This window comes from Capra hircus, chromosome 27, assembly GCF_001704415.2.
Source record: "Capra hircus breed San Clemente chromosome 27, ASM170441v1, whole genome shotgun sequence".
In the NCBI taxonomy this organism is placed as follows: domain Eukaryota; kingdom Metazoa; phylum Chordata; class Mammalia; order Artiodactyla; family Bovidae; genus Capra; species Capra hircus.
This window is the reverse complement of record NC_030834.1, coordinates 1184379-1203925: the sequence shown is the minus strand read 5'-3', so window position 1 is coordinate 1203925 and position 19547 is coordinate 1184379. Positions and strand designations below refer to the sequence as shown.

The window sequence follows — 19547 nt, the reverse complement described above, 5'->3', positions numbered from 1 at the left end:
TACATTTCCCTTCAAATGAATCCCTCTGAAACTTCCTTTGCACTGTTTAGACAGTTAATTTGTCAGCTTGAATCGAGACTTAAAAATAGTCATATTTTGTCCCTAGAACACCCCTTATGAAAATCTTTCATAAGGAAACAACCTTAGGATGTATTTTAAAAGATTAATGAGTAGGATAATTATATAGGAAAAGAGGAAAATAATACAAATGTCTAATTTTAAGCAAGTGGTTAAATATATAGCATTCATGTATTGTAAGCCTATGCTGTCATTAAAAATCATGTACATTTTTTAAAGTATGTATAATTCCAAGGAAAGTTCTATACAGAATTACTTTGTTATCCAAATGTTTTAAATGCACATGTACAAGTAGAAAATAAAAGACTGGCACATGATGATCACCATTAAGATTTTCATATGCCTCTGTGGAAAAATTCTTAAAGAAAAAAAAAAAAATTCTTAAAGAGATGGGGATACCAGACCACCTGACCTGCCTCCTGAGAAACCTGTATGCAACTCAAGAAGCAACAGTTAGAACTGGACATGGAACAACAGACTGGTTCCAAATAGGCAAAGGAGTACATCAAGGCTGTATATTGTCACCCTGCTTATTTAACTTCTATGCAGGGTACATCATAAGAAACGCTGGGCTGGATGAAGCACAAGCTGGAATCAAGATTGCCAGAAGAAATATCAATAACCTCAGATATGCAGATGACACCACCCTTATGGCAGAAAGTGAAGAAGAACTAAGCCTCTTAATGAAAGTGAAAGAGGAGAGTGAAAAAGTTGGCTTAAAGCTCAACATTCAGAAATCTAAGATCATGGCATCTGGTCCCATCACTTCATGGCAAATAGATGGGGAAACAGTGGAAACAGTGAGAGACTTTATTTTGGGCGGCTCCAAAATCATTGCAGATGGTGACTGCAGCCATGAAATTAAAAGACGCTTGCTCCTTGGAAGAAAAGCTATGACCAACCTAGACAGCATGTTAAAAAAGCAGAGACATTACTTTACCAACAAAGGTCCGTCTAGTCAAGGCTATGGTTTTTCCAGTGGTCATGTATGGATGTGAGAGTTGGACTGTGAAGAAAGGTGAGCACTGAAGAACTGATGCTTTTGAACTGTGGTGCTGGAGAAGACTCTTGAGATTCCCTTGGACTGCAAGGAGATCCAACCAGTCCATCCTAAAGGAAATCAGTCCTGAACATTCACTGTAAGGACTGATACTGAAGCTTAACCTCCAATATTTTGGCCACCTGATGTGAAGAACTAACTCAATTGAAAAGACCCTGATGCTGGGAAAGATTGAGGGCAGGAATAGAAGGGGATGACAGTGAATGAGATGGTTGGATGGCATCACTGACATGATGGACATGAGTCTGAGTGAACTCCAGGAGTTGGTGATGGACAGGGAGGCCTGGTGTGCCTCCATGGGGTTGCAAAAAGTTGGACATGACTGAGCAATTGAACTGAACTGTGAATAGCTCTCCTTGGAGGAATTGTAATTTTTTTTTTTTTCATTTTAAAGAAGTTTCCCCAGTTTCCCTGATGACCTAATGGATGACTGGTTTATTTTTAGAGAGCCATCCCGGTTTCTTGCTCACCTCCCTTGCTCTTTCCACCAGTTCCTCACTCAGGTGCCATCTAGGGGCTTCCATGGTGGTCCACTGATTGAGAATCGGCCTGCCAGTGCAAGGGACACGGGTTCATCCCTGGTCCCTGAACTAAGGTCCCACATGCTGAGGTGCAGCTAAGCCCATGCTCCACAACTACCGGCCCATGCTCTAGAGCCTGAGCTCCTGGGGAAGAGAGGCCACACGATGAGAAGCCTGCAGACCACACGGCTAGAGAGGAGCCCCTAGTCGCTGCAACTAGAGAAAACCCCACGCACAGCAGCTATGACCCAGTGCAGCCACAAATGAGTGCATTAAATTCAAATTAAGAAAGAGCCATCTGCAAAATGGAATCTGTAAAGATGATGGGGGAGTAAAGGGAAGGCTAGCTTCCGTTCACTTCACACCACGTATTACTTTGATTTTTGCAGATAAAATGTCTTGATCCAAGGCAATCGAAAGCAAACAAATAAAAAACAAACAGACAAGATTAGTATTTCTAGGAGCATTATGACTTGCTGGATCTAAACTCTGGTTAGAGAACGATTTTGCATTTCAGGAAACATGGACGCTTCAAATGAAGGTCATTGTCAGCGCCAGCCCTTTAAAAGTGGTGGGAAGAAAACAGCCCATTGAAAGTACAGAAGCAGCTTTCCGAGGGCCCTGCTGTGCAGTCACAAGGAAAGGCACCAGCCTGGCGGGATATTTACACATGGATGAAATCGGAGGTGATCAAACCGGCCATCACAAAACCACTGCTGTTCATAGAGCATCCTGGTTCCGGATCCTCTGCTGAGCAGAAAGGCATATTACAGGGGAAGAACGGAAGAATCTGAAAGACTCAAATTAAAATCCGAGTTGAGAAAAGACAGCATTAATAACACAGAGAAATTAAAGGTGGTGTGAGAGATTCCTGTGGAACTTGAATGCAGCCAACTCAGACATCCTTAGTAGATTTCCAGCTAAAGCCCCATAGTTCTAGGAACTTAGTTAGAAATCCACCTTCTACCCATCGGTAACTTCAAGTAGTGTTTGCTTTGTGAACCAGGCAAGTAACTTAATCTTTCTTAGTCCCAGTTTATCTCTAAAATGGGCATAATCTTGTCACCGATCTCATACCACAGCTAGGAGCAGGTAATTTAGCACAATAGGGGCAATGCTGGAAAAATAAAATGAGCACAAATCCTCCCAATAATCACTATTTTTAGATTATTCATGCACATCTGAGCTCTCAAAAAAGGTAAATGCTGGAGAATTAAGAGTACGTGTTTTCTTAATTGTAGCTGTACTTGGAGCAAATATAGCTACCCTGACAGGCTACTGAAGCTTTCAGCTCTTTTGAAACTATCTAATAGCAATTTAATTATGACTGAAAATCTGCTACTAGTGCAGGAGGTCACACTGTACAAAAGTTCCACTCTGGTAGACGATGAATGCTAACCCCAGAGTCAAAGCTATTAGCTGGAGTTTTTCACCCAATCTTGGCATGATTTTAAACATGTGTTGTGTGTGTGTGTGTGTGTGTGTGTGTGTGTGTTTGCTTGCATCCACGTAGGGCATGCATGAGTGGATATACTTAATTTTCCTGTCTTTAGTAGCTTTGGGGGAGGGACTGCACTGAAACAACAAGGTTCACGATGCAGTGATTTTTCTGCAAGGTTGGAATCTCTCCAGCGTTCACATACCTTCTGTTCACGTCTCTTCTTCTAGGGTCAGACATAGGCGAGTCCGAAGACATTAAGGAGAACATTTTGTTTTCTGAATCTTTACCTACTGTTGCTAAGATCTTTACCCACCTTTGCTTACCCCCTACTACTGGGGCCAAATCTTTAATTCCTTCCCCTCTTCCTAATCCACTTGACACGAAATCTTGAGTCAGATTACCCAAGCCAGGCTTTCCTATCATCCTCCCAAGCAAGATAAAGGACTTCTATCTGCACACAGGTAGGAACGGCTTTCTGACTCAGTCTGCTTGCCACTATCAAACACCAGCTCAAACCACAGGAGATATTAACCAGAGTGAGTGGAGGGGCCTTCAGGCAAGTCAGGGTGATAATTCTTTTAGTATTTACTTATTTGGCTGTGCCGAGTCTTGGTTGCAGCACACAGGAGCCTCACTGCATCATGAGGGATCTTTCCTGTGGCCTTGGACTCTCCAGCTGTGGCATGCAGGCCTAGTTGTTCTGTGCAGATCCCCAACCAGGGATCGAGCCCCCATCCCCTGCATTGGAAAGTGGATTCTTAATCACTGGACCACCAGATGCTTTTGAACTGTGGTGTTGGAGAAGACTCTTGAGAGTCCCTTGGACAGCAAGGAGATCCAACCAGTCCATCCTAATGGAAATAAGTCTTGGGTGTTCATTGGAAGGACTAATGCTGAAGCTGAAACTCCAGTACTTTGGCCACCTGATGTGAAGAACTGACTCATTGGAAAAGACCCTGATGCTGGGAAAGATTGAAGGTGGGAGGAGAAGGGGACGACAGAGGAGAGAAGGTTGGATGGCATCACTGACATGTTGGACATGAGTCTGAGCAAGGTCTGGGAGTTGGTGATGGACAGGGAGGCCTGTTGTGCTGCGGTCCATGGGGTCACAAAGAGTCAGACATGACTGAGTGACTGAACTGAACTGAACTGAACTGAACCAGAGAAATGCCCAGGGTGAGAATTTTTTCCTACTCACTGCTGCTTAGACATTCCTAAGCCACACAGGCCCTGAGAATTCTCCATCAGTTTGACTGAATAAGCTGCATGGAAAAAAAATTTTTTTAATAAAATCATCAGTTTGGATCTAGAATGTTGGATAATCATCTGCTCACATAGTGACACGAAAGCTTCTCATCTGCATGAAGATCACATATATGAAAGCCTGGCAAAATGATGCATGTGTGTGTAATGTAGACACGTCCATTCGTTCATTATGTGTGTATATATGCATGCACTGCTCCCCAGAATGTTCTTTGCCTTACTCTCATTTATGGTTCTTCTCACAAAGTAGGAAGCCTTGGGTCATTAGACCACAGGGGGAGGGGTGAGAACAAACCCAGGACAGCCTCACCACCCCCACAACCATGGACAGATGCCCTAGCTCTATATTTCAGCTGTTCTGGTTTTTTCCCAACATGTTGACTATTTTCTCTTTCCTTAATATGTTGATATATGAATACTGCTGTGCCTAAGGATAGAGGTTCAAAGTGAGGGATCTAAGTTGTAAAAATATGCATTTTTTAATATTGGACTCAGTAAAGTTATCATTTTGCAAGAGAGAAACATATGGCTATAAACCTGTTCCCTGTATTCATTGCCTCTTATTGAAGACATTGGTGACTGGCTCCCACCTGAAAGCCCTCCACATCTTTCTTTATTGATGTTGAATGGTTATGAGAAGCTGGTTCAAGAGCAAGAAGTTAAGAATCTCTTTTTTTTCCTGTGCTTCCAGAACTGATAAATGAAAGGGAAAGTCTCTCAGTCGTGTCCGACTCTTTGTAACCCCATAAACTATACAGTCCATGGAATTCTCCAGGCTAGAATACTGGAGTGGGTAGCCTTTCCCTTCTCCAGGGGATCTTCCCAACCCAGGGATCGAACCCATCTCATAAACACAATTAAAATGATAAAGCCTCTAAAACAATTTTTTAAACCCAGAATGGCAGGAAGAATATAAATGATGGCAAAGGAAAATCTCAGAGCAAAACCACATGGCTAAACGAGAAAAGCAAAGAATATTTATCAACGCCAAGAAGGAAATTGTGAAGAGAAATTTTGAGAGAACACTGCCATCCTGAATTTTAGTGTTTAAAAAAATAAAAAGCAAATGTTGATGAGTAGAGTAACATTAGTCATGTGAGATGGGCAAATGTGGCTGGTGTAATAAAAAAGAAGCATTTCTTAGAGTGTGCCCACCTAGCCAGTGAATCCCCCTTTTATAGTATTTTTTTTCTCTTTAACAATTGAAATTTAATAGCCAATCATTGTGAACTTTGCTATCCTAACAGGACCTTTTTTTTTTTCAGAGTCATTAAGATCTCTATACTGTTATGTTCCTTCTTTGAGCCTAAACTACACAGCCAGGAAAGCTTGTTTGTATTCTGTTCAGAAAGTGGGTATTTAATTAGTGCTACCTCGGTAAGCACACCCTGTTTAAGCTGATTACATTTGTTACACCTCACCTCCAACTATACCTGTAGCAACTAAATCACCCTTCCTCATCAGGTAACCTTCATGTCTCATCAGCATCAAGAGGAAGCCACGCCCATTTAAGGTCATCTCAGGACTTTTGTGTTTACTCCTGTACTGATGGTGCTTGTTTGTTACGGGGACATAGAAGCCAGCGCTCTAAGTCCTGTTACACGCGGCGGTCAGAGCGCAGGGTTGCAGTTTTCTGAGTCATGAGTGTGTTTCAAGCAGAACCCCCGGAAGCGCTGCGCTCAGACAGCAACACATCACGTGGTGTTGCCGCATCGTGTCTTGGAGGCGATTACTAGCTAAGAGTTCTCTCTTTTTTTTTCTTTCTTTCTTTTTTTCTTTTAACATTTCTGGCAGGTACCAAGCACAAAACGATGCTAGAAGCTCGGAACGGAAGTGGGGCTATCAAAGCCTTCCCCAGGGCAGGTGTGAAAGGCAAAGGCCCAGTGAACAAGGGAAACACAGGCCTGCAGAACAAAACGTTTCACTGTGAAATCTGTGACGTGCACGTCAACTCGGAGACACAGCTGAAACAGGTAGCGGAACCGCCCCGGAAGTGGGGGCGCGCGGGCCCCCAGGGGCCGCCGGCCTGCCCTGCGCCCTTTCTGCTCTTCCGCTCGCTCCCAGCCATCCATCCACCCAGCTTCTTACTCACTCCCCTTCCTTACTTGTGCATAGGTTGGTTGCTTAAAGGAATACTGAAATGTAGGGGCGTCTAAAGTGAGTCTGTCTGAAGTGAGTCTGTGCTGTTGTTACAGATGAAGCGTGGGAGGCGAGGGGCCTTCAGCAGCTCTCTTCTTTACCAGGTTTCCCACTCGAAAGGGTTGCTTTTCGTTAAAGGTCAGAGTGCAGCATTCCACGTTTCCTTGTTTAGATATGTATGCTGCGCTACTTCACGTTGCTGCTTTATTACCTGGTGGTGCACTGTAGTTCTGAATCCTGCGGCCACCCGCTAAGGGGATGGAGTCACTTTCACTCTCAGGCCTTCCGGAGGGATCGGGTCTACCGTGCTCGCTGAAGTCCCAGCCCTCATGTTGTATTGTGTTTTATATGCGTACATACCTTCTTGCACTGATTTTAATGCACCCCAGTTATTTACCTTTAGAATTTAAGGGGTTGACATTTGGCTGTGCAAATGTGAGCGTAAGTATTAGTATGGAAATAAATCCGTGCCTGCCTGGCCACCTTGGTTTATTTGCACATAAAATTCCTTCAGACATTTCTTTCCTTTATAAATGTCCATAAACTGAGATCTGTGCTCTGATAAGGAGAGAAGCTGGGAAAAAGAAGACCCTGCTATGTGTTAAAAATAGACTAAAACGGCAGCATAGAAGTATTTCTGCTGGAGGCATCCACAGCCAAGGACAAACGTGCATGCTCTTTTATTTCTGTCTTTCTGCAACTTGCATGAAATAATTCATATCCTTCCCCAGGTTAAAACAATACTTACGAGGGGTTTGGAGGATGACTTCTTTAAAGCTCTCCCCTTTCGTTGCTTTTAATAGCACATTAGCAGTAGAAGGCACAAAGACAGAGCTGCCGGCAAGCCCCCGAAACCTAAATACAGCCCTTACAACAAACTGCAGAAGGCCGCGCATCCACTGGGGGTGAGTGTCACTTCTGCTGCCAGGCAGAGCGGAGCCTTTCTTGGAGGATTTCATTTTGTCAGTTCCTACGGGAGATAAACGGAAGACGCCCAAGTGAAAACGACTGATTAAGTCCAACCCCTATGCCGCCAACAGAATCACTGGTTTCCTGAGCTGGGTGGGCTCCTGTCCCGGTTAGCTAAAGTCAGACATCTTTTCAGCTGGGCTCAGGTTTATAGAGCATGGGGATGGAAGGAAACCCAGACTCTTTTGCGTCAGGTAAGTAATCACAGGAAATCTGAACCTGAAGTTAGCAGGTACTTTTAAGAAAGGTTGGTGAGGAACAAATTCTTCCAGCTTCTTTATAAGATCTCCAAGAGATAAAGCATTTCTGTTGTTTCCCTCAGCAATTCTGGCTTTTAAACAACAGTCTGAAAGGCGTGGCTCGATTAAAAAGAAAATTCACCTTAGGACACTATTTCAGGCCTGGGAAATAGTTCCTGAGACATGGCCTCTTGTTTTTTACACTAGTACGCATATTAGTACTGATGTCTCAACCTAGAATTTTTACAGGATTTTAGGGGAAAACTGTAAACCTCCTGACATTTTAAGCTATTTATTTATAAGCATAGGCTTCCCTGATAGCTCAGTTGGTAAAGAATCCGAGAGCAATGCAGGAGACCCCAGTTCGATTCCTGGGCCGGGAAATCCCCTGGAGAAGGGATAGGCTACCCACTCCAGTAGTCTTGGGCTTCCCTTGTGGCTCAGCAGGTAAGGAATCCACTTGCAATGTGGGAGACCTGGTTTCAATCCCTGGGTTGGGCAAAGACCCTGGAGAAGGGAAAGGCTACCCACTCTTTATAGGATTTTAGGGATCTACCCACTTTTAGGCCATCTACCCACTTTTTATAGGATTTTAGGGGAAATCTGTAAACCTCCTGACATCTTAAGCTAATGCTTTATAAGCATAGGCTTTTTTTCTGGTTGAAGTGACCATAGCTTACGTCTGAGAGACGCAGGGTTCTGCACTGTTTAGCCATAATAAACTATAACTGTGTGTATAAAAGATTAAGATGGAGAACAGTTGCTCTACAGTATGTGCTGAATTATGCATTTTGAAATCTGTTTTCTTCAAAATAGATCTTATTAATAATCAGTGCTATTGTGTGCTGCCGACACGTGAAAACACAGTTAAAGGAAAACTGCAATCATCTATTGTGAGACCTCAGAATGAGTTGACCCAATTAATTTAGTAGCATTACCCATTTTTATGCAAATGAACTCCCTTTGCTCTTTTGCATAGAATGCATTTTAGCTGCTGTAAGAGACTTTGAATTCTGCTCAGAGTGGATGTTTCAGCAGCACCAGCCATAACCTGAGTGCTATTTCTGACCGGTGGAGATGCCACTTTCAACAATCAAGTGAATAGTTCTTAAATAAACAGAGAAGTCAAATTGTGTTAATGTTAGCTTCCAAAGCCTCCTGCTTAACTAGCACTGTTTCCATAAATGGGAACATTCCCTTCATGAGAACAGCCATCTTACTAACACTACTCGTCAGAGAGTAAACTGGTGTTGCAGCGCAGTGTCAGAATGCTGGTACCAATGAAAGCAAAGCATGGCAGAGTTTTTGGGCGAGGTCATTTTTCTTCCCTTCTTTAGTGAACGCGGAATTTTCTTACTGTTACGTCTCTTGACTGGCACTCACACCTTCCTGTGCTACGCTCTTGTCACACCTGCACAGTCAGAGTGGCTGACAGCATTAATCAATTTCTCTTTAAAAACGGCTATTCCCTGGTACTTGCCTAGCCCATCCAGTGGCTGACATTCCACACTTTGACTACAGGGGGCGGGTTTGACTCCTGGTGGGGAACTAAGATCCCAGATGCCGGCAGCCCACCCAAAAATAAATTAAAATAAACATTTTAAAATGTCCATTCTCTCCTAGTGAAAATGTGTGTAAAGAGTGGAATAAAAAAAATTCCCTATTTTTTTGCAAGATGAATAGTTTCCTCAGGAGGTATATTTATCATGAAAAATAAGATAGCAGAGTCCTTTTCTGCACATCCATTCAACTCCTAGATCAGGCCATTTTCTGGGATCTTCCAGTTCCTCCAAAAGGAAAGATGTTCTACCGTTTCCATTATTCTTTTAAAATTTGTTTTATTGCCGTATACTTGATGTACAATGCTGTGTTAATTTCTGCTGTACAGAAAAGTGATGTTATACATATATAAAATTAATACATATATATTCAGTTATACATATATATTATATATAATAACATAGCATTGTACATATATATTACATATATATTGGGTTGGCTAAAATGTTCAGGCTTTCCATAGATGTTGTGTGTATATATATATATATATATATACATATATATGTAATATATATTGGGTTGGCTAAAAAATTTGATTAGGTTTTCCATAAGGTGTTCTGTGTGTGTATATATGTGTATGTGTATATATATATATATATATATATATGTGGGGTTAGCTAAAAAGTTTATTCAGATTTTCCATAAGATGTTCTGTATGTGTGTGTGTATATATATATAGTATATATATTGTACATATATATACTATATATATACTGGGTTGGCTATAAAGTTTGTTCAGGCTTTCCATGAGATGTTCTGTATGTGTATATATATATGGTATATATGTTGTATATATATTGTATATATATTATATATATATATCGGGTTGGCTATAAAGTTTGTTCAGGCTTTCCATGAGATGCTCTGTGTATATATATATAAAATACATATATTGGGTTGGCTAAGGAGCTTGATCGGGCTTTCCATGAGATGTTCTGTATGTGTATATATATATAGTATATATATATTGTGTGTATGTCTATATATATATATAATACATATATTGGGTTGGCTAAGACGCTTGTTCAGGCTTTCCATGAGATGTTCTGTGTGTGTATATATATAGTATATATGTTGTATATATATTGTGTATATAGTAGATACATATATTGAGCTGGCTAAGAAGCTTGTTCAGGCTTTCCATCGCTCGGTATGTGTCTTTTCCTTTTCACGTTCTCTTCCGTTAGGCTGGTCCCAGGCCACTGAGCAGGCGTCCCCGTCTTCCAGGGTTCTACTGCCGTTCCCAGGGTGTGATTTTACCCGGGTGGGGGGTTGCGAGCCAGCCCCTCTTCTGGACGCTCCGGCTGAACCCCGAGACTTGCGCTCACCTGCTCTTCTTTCTCCCCGCCCTGCAGGTGAAGCTGGTCTTCTCCAAGGAGCCGTCCAAGCCGCTGGCGCCGCGCCTGCTGCCCGGGCCGCTGGCCGCCGCCGCGGCCGCCGTGGCCGTGGGCTCGCCGTTCGGGCTGCGGGCCGCGCCGCCCGCGCTGCTGCCGGCGCTGCCCCCCGCGCTGCTGCGGCCGGCGCCGGGGCCCATGCGCAGCGCGCACGCGCCGGTGCTCTTCGCGCCCTACTGAGCGCGGCCGGCCTGCAATAACTCACAAACCACACGCCGAACAGAGAACTATGCAGCGTTTATTTATAGTTTAAAGTATATCTGAAGAGCCAGGACTTTTGATAGTGAACTGAAAAGATTATGGAAAAGATGAAGTAAAAGAGGGAGGTCCGGGGGCGGGCGGGAGGGGCGGTACTGTCTCCACATTAAAGCATTCCTCTTGAACATCGAGTGTTTAGAAGTGGTCTCCGGCCTTGACTTGTAGTGGCACCTAGAACCTCCGAAGCCTTTGTGACACGCCTTTTGGGCACCTGTTTCCCCTGCATTGTCTTTCCTGCTTTATGAGACAACTATACATTGTCTGAGGGCATTAACTGGTTCCAGTGTGTATATAGATAATCATTTACTCTGTAGATTAAAATAATGCAAAAAAAGAAAACAAAAAAACAAAAACAAAAAAAAAAACAAAGGCAACACTGTGAATAGTAGTACCCGTGGTCCTCTTGCTCTGACAGCAATTCCTGGGTATTCATCCCAACCAAGGTGGACGCACTAGGTGTCTTGTGAAACAGTAGTGCTGCGTCTCAGTCTAAGCCGCTAGGTTCTCAAGAATTGCAGAAGGTAGGGTGAACAACTGTTTGATGCCAGTAAGCAGTCAAAAGATAAACACCACCATCTGGTGTGGTGAAGGTCCCCAGCTCACCCTCTCCCCTCCTGCCCAACCTGGAGATGACTTTCAGTCCAGAACAAAAGAACAGGGCTGACTTAGAATAGAGGTGGGGAGACTTTAATAAAAATAGTTTCTCACAGAGTGCTTTCCCCCCAACACTAAGACAGTGTTGCTGGAAACAGAGAATGTTTTTCAAATGCTTATATTTGAAAACAGGTAAACCCATGCATCATGGGGGTCCAGAAAGAAACCAGTACAACTATTCTGTTTCGAGGATGAGGGACAATCTTAACCTAGCATGATAATGCAAAGTACAGATTTTTCACATTAGTACAAATCCACTAAAAACAAATAATATTACACCTCTGCAATATCTTTATATCATACCAGTAGGGTTATCTCTTAGGCAAAGTTTTCTGCTTTGACTATGATGGTAGACATTAGCTATTGTTGGTGGGTTTTTCTTTTTTTCTTTTTTTTCTAGATTTCCTACTGACATGATATAAACAAGTAATATATATATATTTAAATATTAGAAAAAAACAAAGAAAAATGAATCTGCATTCATTTCACACCAGGGGTATAGAGTTAAAAAATACTGTTAAGTTGCACTTGGCCATCATTTCTCTAGTGGAGTTGTGAAATACTAACAGCCTTCAATATTCACCATAAGGCTGAAAGGAGTTGATGTTTTACCTTTAAAACAAGACTTATCAGGGGTATATATAAATATATGTATATTGTATATATGTTAGAAAGATTAAGAGTATAACTTATAAAAAGAAAATCTATATAAAATAATTATATATCCATCCCATGTTACATGTTATCATTAAGTTGGTAACAAATGGCATAAAAATAGCTGTGCCTTTAATTTGTGGTAAAGGCTATTTGCTTTTTCCCATAGAAAGCTAACATATACCTGTCACCTATGATGGGGTTTGAGGCAGCCAGTCTGTTGCGTTAATAAGAATAATAACACTCAAACTTCAAACAATGGAAACGTGTACAAATCCACTCTACCAGATTTAGGTTTAGAGAAAAAAAAATATTTTTGAAAAGGTTTTGTAGAGAACTATTTAAAAATATACAGAAAGGCTGAGTATGGCCTTCGTGAAACTGCTCTTACCTAAAATGTAGTAGACTTTTGAGCGTCTAACGATGCAAGGTGAAACCATTAGAGAGATGGGTATTTAGCATTTGTCATTTTATATTTAAGAAACACCCGTAGCGTGCTTGGTGCTCAACATTAAACATGGTCTTTGGAGTTCTTCTCCGCCACCTAGCTAAAGACATTTGTCATATAAACACATCTCTAAAGGAGTTGACTTTGTATATCTTTTGTTAAACAACCAACCAAAAGCAAAAAGGAAGAAAGGAGAGAAGGAAGGAAAGAAGGGAAAGAAGAAAAGAGAAGGTGTCCCATCAGTCTTCGGTAACAGGGGTTTCAAACCATGTCTCCTCTGCCTGAACATGCTGATTGGGACTGGGACCTGTTTCTGAGAGCGTCTGGCGATGACGCGTGTGCCAGCACCTCTACGTTCTGGCCTCAGTGAGCATTTCCTCTGTTTCACCCTCAGACCCCCTGTTCAGCCAGGTGGAGAGCTAGCTCATGTGTTTTGTTCTCTGGGTCTGTCTGTGTCTTGTGTGACCAGTTTTGGACAGTCTTGACCTTTAGTTTCTGCTTTGTCAGAACTTTTCACTGTTCATACCCAAATCCCTGTCCAACAGCATTCGCGCCTCTAGAGCCTCCCCTTCTGTTGGAGAACACAGTGCTGATCGATGCAGCCTCGCTGCAGTGGACTCTGCTGTCTTTCCCCATTCTCACCAAAGTGGAGGAGCCGGTCCACCCAAAGTCAGGGCCTGTGCAATCGAGGGGTCCTGGATCATGAGATGTGACTAACTTTAATGATTTGCTGGGAGACAAATAAATCAGCCATATTTTCTCCATCAGCCATATGAGAAACCTCAGAAACACCTAAATCCCTTCAGCTTCACTTCACTATGGAACCATTTTTGTTTAAATGGTCTTTAAAGTTGGAGTTGTAATCATCCGTTGTCTTTACTCACTACCTAATAAAGGATGAAGCCTAACCATAGAACTTAACGCTGGATTCTCTGTGAATTGTTTCCCCACATGCCATGTATTTACCAATGCCAGATCCGTCTCTATCATGGTTCAAGCTGCTGTCAAGTTCTATCCTTTCCCTGAGGGAACTTCTTTTCATGAATAAAGATCAGATTGGTCAGCAGTGGTGCTCTGAACATCCCAGGCGAGCTCTGACTTTACAGTTTTATGTCCCTTCTCGTGCCACATACCCACGGGCAAGGGAGTGATAGACAGGCATCTCTGACCTCATTTCAAACAAATATAAATGCATTGCAAGAGCCAAATGCTTCAGGAAAAAGCATTGTTGCACCTCATCCAGATTACCCAGGCAAATGGAAACAGTCGTTGGGAAGGCACTGTATTTCTCTTCTGAGAAAATAGGTGACAGATCACTCCTCCCCCTGGTCCTGGACTTTGAAGGGTGGTCGTTCTATACATATAAGCAAACACTGTCAGCTTTTGGCCGTTAATATCATCACCACCTCATCTCAGAGGACTGCAGTCTTCAGGTCCCGTTGGGTTTCCGTTTTTCACTTGCATTAATTTATTGCCATTATCAGAGATATAATTTGGTTTTTTGAAAGGTGCTACATATTTTGTTGCCAAGGAACTGTTTAGCCAAGAGAACTTTTATACTTGGAAATTAAAAGGACAGGAAATCATAACACAAAGGAATAAAAATGAAAAGGCTTAAAACCAGGATTATTCAGTGTTTATTGTGGATGTGCTCATGTATGTTTCCAAGGCACAAAACCATTACATGGTGGTTATGGGCAGCGAGTTTCACTTGCCATTAATGCTTTAGATTAATATCTTTGTCTCCACACCATAGAATATTTCAACTTTCCTGAAGAAATCAGATCAAAAAGCTAAAAAAAATGATGGTTTAGAGAGAAAACGTCCTTGAGATCGCAGTTGACCTCTGGAACCATCTCCCTGTGCGTTAGCATGGATGGCATCACTTTAGTCACTCTTGGTGCACAGGTGGCGCCAGTGGTAAGGAACGCGGCTGCCAACGCAGGAGTTCGATCCCTGGGTTGGAACGATCCCCTGGAGGAGGGCATGGCAACCTGCTCCAGTATTCTTGCCTGGAGAATCCCATGGACACAGGAGCCTGGCAGGCTGCAGTCCCTGGAGTCGCAGAGTCAGACACAAGCAAAGCCACTTAGCAGAGCACAGCACACAGGGAAGGGTCCATGAGGGAGGAGAACAAGGAGCCTGAAGGAAGTCGAGCCCTGCTGCCCGGTGGCACGTGGGATCTTCCCGGACGGAGATGGAAACCGCACCCCTCGCACTGCAAGCGAGAGTCGTTCAGTCGTGTCCGACTCTGCGACCCCGTGGACTATCCAGTCCACGGAATCCTCCAGGCCAGAACAGTGGAGCGGGGAGCCTTTCCCTTCTCCAGGGCATCTTCCCAACCCAGGGATCCAACCCAGGTTTCCCACGTTGCAAGGCAGAGTCTTAACCACTGGACCACCAAGGAGGCCCCTAGGAATGAGGAAAACCAGGAGCCCGAAAGAACTCAGGGCTTATCGTGCACTTGGTTTCTGCCCAGCAGGGAACATTTCAATAGTCAGCGAATGCTTTGGCATTCATTTCTTCATCAGGAATGTGAGTGAGCGTGAGTAGAGACTGAACTGGTTAAATATTCCTGCATTAAAAAAGACACTTTTCTCATCCTCACTGCTTTCTTATAGCAAACCATACAGCTACTCAAATATTTGCATTTGCCCAGAAAAGTGTTCCGTATTCCTTTCCTTCCTGATGACACATCACACAGTAGGTCCGTTCATCTGACTAATCAGAGTGTGGACTCATGGAAAGCTGTTAGAAGGAAAGACAGGCTTAGTCGCTCAGTGGAGGCCCACTCTGCGACCCCATGGACTGTAGCCCGCCAGGCTCCTCCGTCCATGGGATTCTCCAGGCAAGAACACTGGAGTGGGTTGCCGTTTCCTTCACTAGAGGATCTTCCCGACCCAGGGGTCAAACCCAGGTCTCCCACATTGTAGGCAGGTGCTTTACAGTCTGAGCCACCAGGGAAGTCCTGACCACTGTTAGAGACTTGCAATCACATTAGATTCGCGCCAAGTCATGTAGGGTATACCGCATCTGTTGTCTCAGTCTAAAACATAAAAAAACATCTGAATGAAACCAGTCCCAGTAACAGCAATGGAAAATAGACAGTGCACCTGTGGAGGGAGCCACAGATACTTGCCTCATCCTGTTCTCCTGGCTGTGCTGTCTCCCTTCAGCAGGAAGGGACCCCATCGGAGCCAGTCCTAACCCTGTCCTGAGTTTGCCTGTGTTTTAGGTAAGAGCCACACTGTTTAGACCACTTCCTCCACAAAGGGACGGTATCAGTTGTGCCCTTTTGTTATTGACACAGCAAGAATTTTTTTGGACTGAATCCTGACAGTGAATGTTTTACAAAATGGTAGCTGTTGGTTTTCACTAAAATCGCAGATGTATTTGCAAAGCATCTTGGCCGGTCTTTCTACAGTATCCTCAGCCACGACAGCAGTTAACTATCAGGAAGTGAAGTAGGTGGTGTCTTTGATGAAGTCTGCATTGCCTACTTCCTTGTGCTGAGAGGGGTATCAGAGCTTCCAGGAAAAGATGGGTATGATGCCTCATCTTCCTCATGTGGCCTACAAGGTCGTTACTTCCAGAAACCGGTTTATAGCTTACCAGAATTACTAATGGTGATGGAAGACAGGTTCTGTACTGGGAAAACTTCCTCTGTGCTACTTGATCAAAAGCCCAAGTAGACTGCAAAGAATCACAGAGTTTATGTTATCAATGCACAGACGTGAAAGGACCAAGAATTGCCTTCAGTCTGATCATCTTTCCCCACTTCTCAGTGATGGAAGCCATTCTTCCCAGATGGTTGTCTCTAGAAAATGCCAAAATTTCAAGTCAAATTTGATGGTTAACACAGATGACCAAGTTGAGAATAGGGTCAATGAAAAACGGGGTTATTCTCTTCATGACTGACAAGTCAACCTAAAAGTAATTTCCAAAAAGTAGAGCTAAAATGATTTGTGAGAGAAGTTATAACTAAGCATTAGTACTTGTACAGTAGCCAGGTCATAAATCACTACATCTAATCTAAATGTGTATGGACAGAGAGATACATGCATCTTTTAAAAATGTAAGCCTCAATACCTATTTTACCTGCTACGACTTTTCAATATCTTAGTTTAGAATGATTAGGTTGATTTTACTGTAAGAAGAGGAGCTCTGATTTAATCTCAGTCACTTTACGGCATTGGGGAGGTTGACAAGCAGCTGTGCTTGTCAAGGTGCTATGCTCTCTAGTGAGGCTCTTTGCTGGCAGTTTGCGTTGGGTCATGTAACTACATCCTTGCATACAGCCTCCGCATTTTGACCATAGTGACTGAGCCCTTATCCAATCTTCTTCCACTCCAGGCAGTGTGCAGGACATGGTAAAAGAAAGCTAAAGAAAGCTGGCAAAGACAGAATCTTTTATTGGGGGCCCAAATTGCATTTTTTTCCCAGGAAAAACAGTTTTTTAACCCACTCCGTTATTTGTTTGAACTTAGTGAGACATGAATCCATTGAGAAACAACGTTACAGAGTTTTACGGAATTTTTAAGCCATGGTGAGCGTACAGAGTTTTATTAACCACAGATAACAGTATGTGTACCCTTGGATATTTGTCAACTCAATTTAAAATAAGTTATCTTATCATTCCGGTGCTCTGATGACCTGGGGAGGGGGATAATGAGGGGTGCCACAGGAGGAAGGTCTCAGAGGGAGAGAAGCGTGCATGCGTACTGCTGATTAACTTCATTCTACAACAGAAGCTAGCACAGCTTTGTGAAGTAATTATCTTCCAATAAAATACATTATCTTTTAATTTCAACACACAACACTAGGGCTACAGGTGGCTAATACTGGGTAGAGATCTTCCACCAAATGTCTTCTGTCTCTTGTTGACTGTGCGCTGATACTACTAGATGGAGGAAAGTCCTCAAAATTCTAGAAAGTTTAGTTTTCATGAACTAGTCAAGAAGAATTTCTTGCTATGCCATCTGTTTTTTAAGGGGATTATGGAAACATATGTGGACATGTTGGCTACTGGGGAAAAGCCTTGCAGCCAAAGGATCAGGACACAAGACTGACCATCACAGAACGCTGAGTTTGGTTTCCAGTTTCAACACAAAACATCTCTGAGGAAATGGAGTCAACTCATTATTTTGATGATTCCCTTGTGGAAGAAACAAAATAATAATGGAATTACTTAATAGAGATGTGCTTTTAAAAAGGTTGAATTTAGTAAAAGCAAGTCATTTGCCTTTCAAACTTTGTTCCAAACCTGAGTCTAATTCCTCAAAATTTCAATAAAAATTTAAAAAAAAATGAACCTTGTAATTACAGGTTTCATATTCCTGCATACTATTTGAGATGGAACTGATCTGATTCCAAAGCATCGTATGCAGCTATATTAGACACACTATTTTGTCCTGAAAAAAAAAAGAAGAAAGTTGATAGGTTGTTTCAAGAAATACTGCCTTAAAAACACATGAAACTATATGCTAAGAACATTGCTTTCCTTGGGAAGTTTGCTAGTCCTTTTTTTTTTTTTTTCATTTATTTTATCAGTTTAAATCTTATGTCAGTTCAACTACAGTTTTTTTTTTACATAATTGTATGAAAATATAGTATTTAGCCAACATATGATAAGACATTCAACTGTCGAAAAAATTGAACATCTGGTTATTTTTATTTTTTAATTTTTTTCAAGTTCAGTTGATTTACAAGGTTCTGTTTGTCTCAGGGGTGCTGTAGTGTGATTGCGTTATACATGCTTATATATAGATTTTTTTCAGAGTCTTTTCCACTATCGGCTATTGCAAAATCGTGACACAGTCTAGCGGTTAAGACTTCGCCTTCCAGTGCAGGACGGAGGGTTCGATCCCTGGTCCGGAGCCAAGCTCTAACGAACCTTGGGGCCAGAAAACCAAAACATGAAAAGAAATACTGAGTATAGACCCCGGTGTGGCTATTTTTAAATGGTGATTCTTAACAACAGAGCTACCGACAGATCCTATCAAGTGAATCGAGTGATGGCCCTGGATATTTACTGACAGGAGCCAATTGGAGCCTTAGTCTCCAGATCTAAAAATAACCTAATCCACTCGCATTTAGTGACCACAAATTGAAGGCTGTGTTTGTTTTTGACAACTAGACTTCTAATGGGAAACTCTGGTGTGAGCATTTTAAACACTTGAATAGTATTCTCGAATTTTAAAGAATAGGCTATGGTTTGTCCTACATTTGTGTTACTGAGGGCAGGGGACCTACTTCAGGGGAAAACAGGGTGTAATTTTTGTCCTATATTCTCATAGCTCAGAGAATGCAGGCAGGGCTTTGTCCAGTATCAGCTGCTTTGCAAAAGGTTTCATAAGATTTTCAGTTCAGTTCAGTCACTCAGTCCTGTCTGACTCTTTGCAACCCCATGGGCAGCAGCACACCAGACCTCCCTGTCCACCACCAACTCCTGGAGCCCACCCAAATCCATGTCCACTGAGTCGGTGTTGCCATCCAACCATCTCACCCTCTGCTCTCCCCTTCTCCTCCTGCCCTCAACCTTTCCCAGCATCAGGGTATTTTCCAGTGAGTCAGCTCTTCACATCAGGTGGCCAAAAGATTGGAGTTTCAGCTTTAGCATCAGTCCTTCCAAAGAACACTCAGAACTGATCTCCTTTAGGATGAACTGATTAGATCTTCTTGTAGTACAAGGGGCTCTCAAGAGTCTTCTCCAACACCACAGTTCAAAAGCATCAATTCTTTGGCACTCAGCTTTCTTTATAGTCCAACTTTCACATCCATACATGACTACTGGTAAAACCATAGCCTTGACTAGATGGAGCTTTGTGGACAAAGTAATGTCTCTGCTTTTTAATATCCTGTCTAGGTTG

At 42.7% G+C, this 19547-nt stretch overlaps 1 protein-coding gene across 3 annotated transcripts in view; it reads left to right on the top strand.

Moving 5' to 3' along the window:
- ZNF385D (zinc finger protein 385D) overlaps positions 1-13594 on the top strand; it is a 382025-nt gene extending 368431 nt beyond the window's left edge. For all 3 annotated transcript variants that reach the window (XM_018042038.1, XM_018042037.1, XM_018042036.1), the window contains exons 6-8: positions 6158-6336; positions 7306-7407; positions 10626-13594. In XM_018042038.1, coding sequence (XP_017897527.1) covers positions 6158-6336; positions 7306-7407; positions 10626-10844 — 500 coding nt within the window. In that variant the 3' untranslated portion in view covers positions 10845-13594. The remainder of the gene's footprint in view (positions 1-6157; positions 6337-7305; positions 7408-10625) is intronic.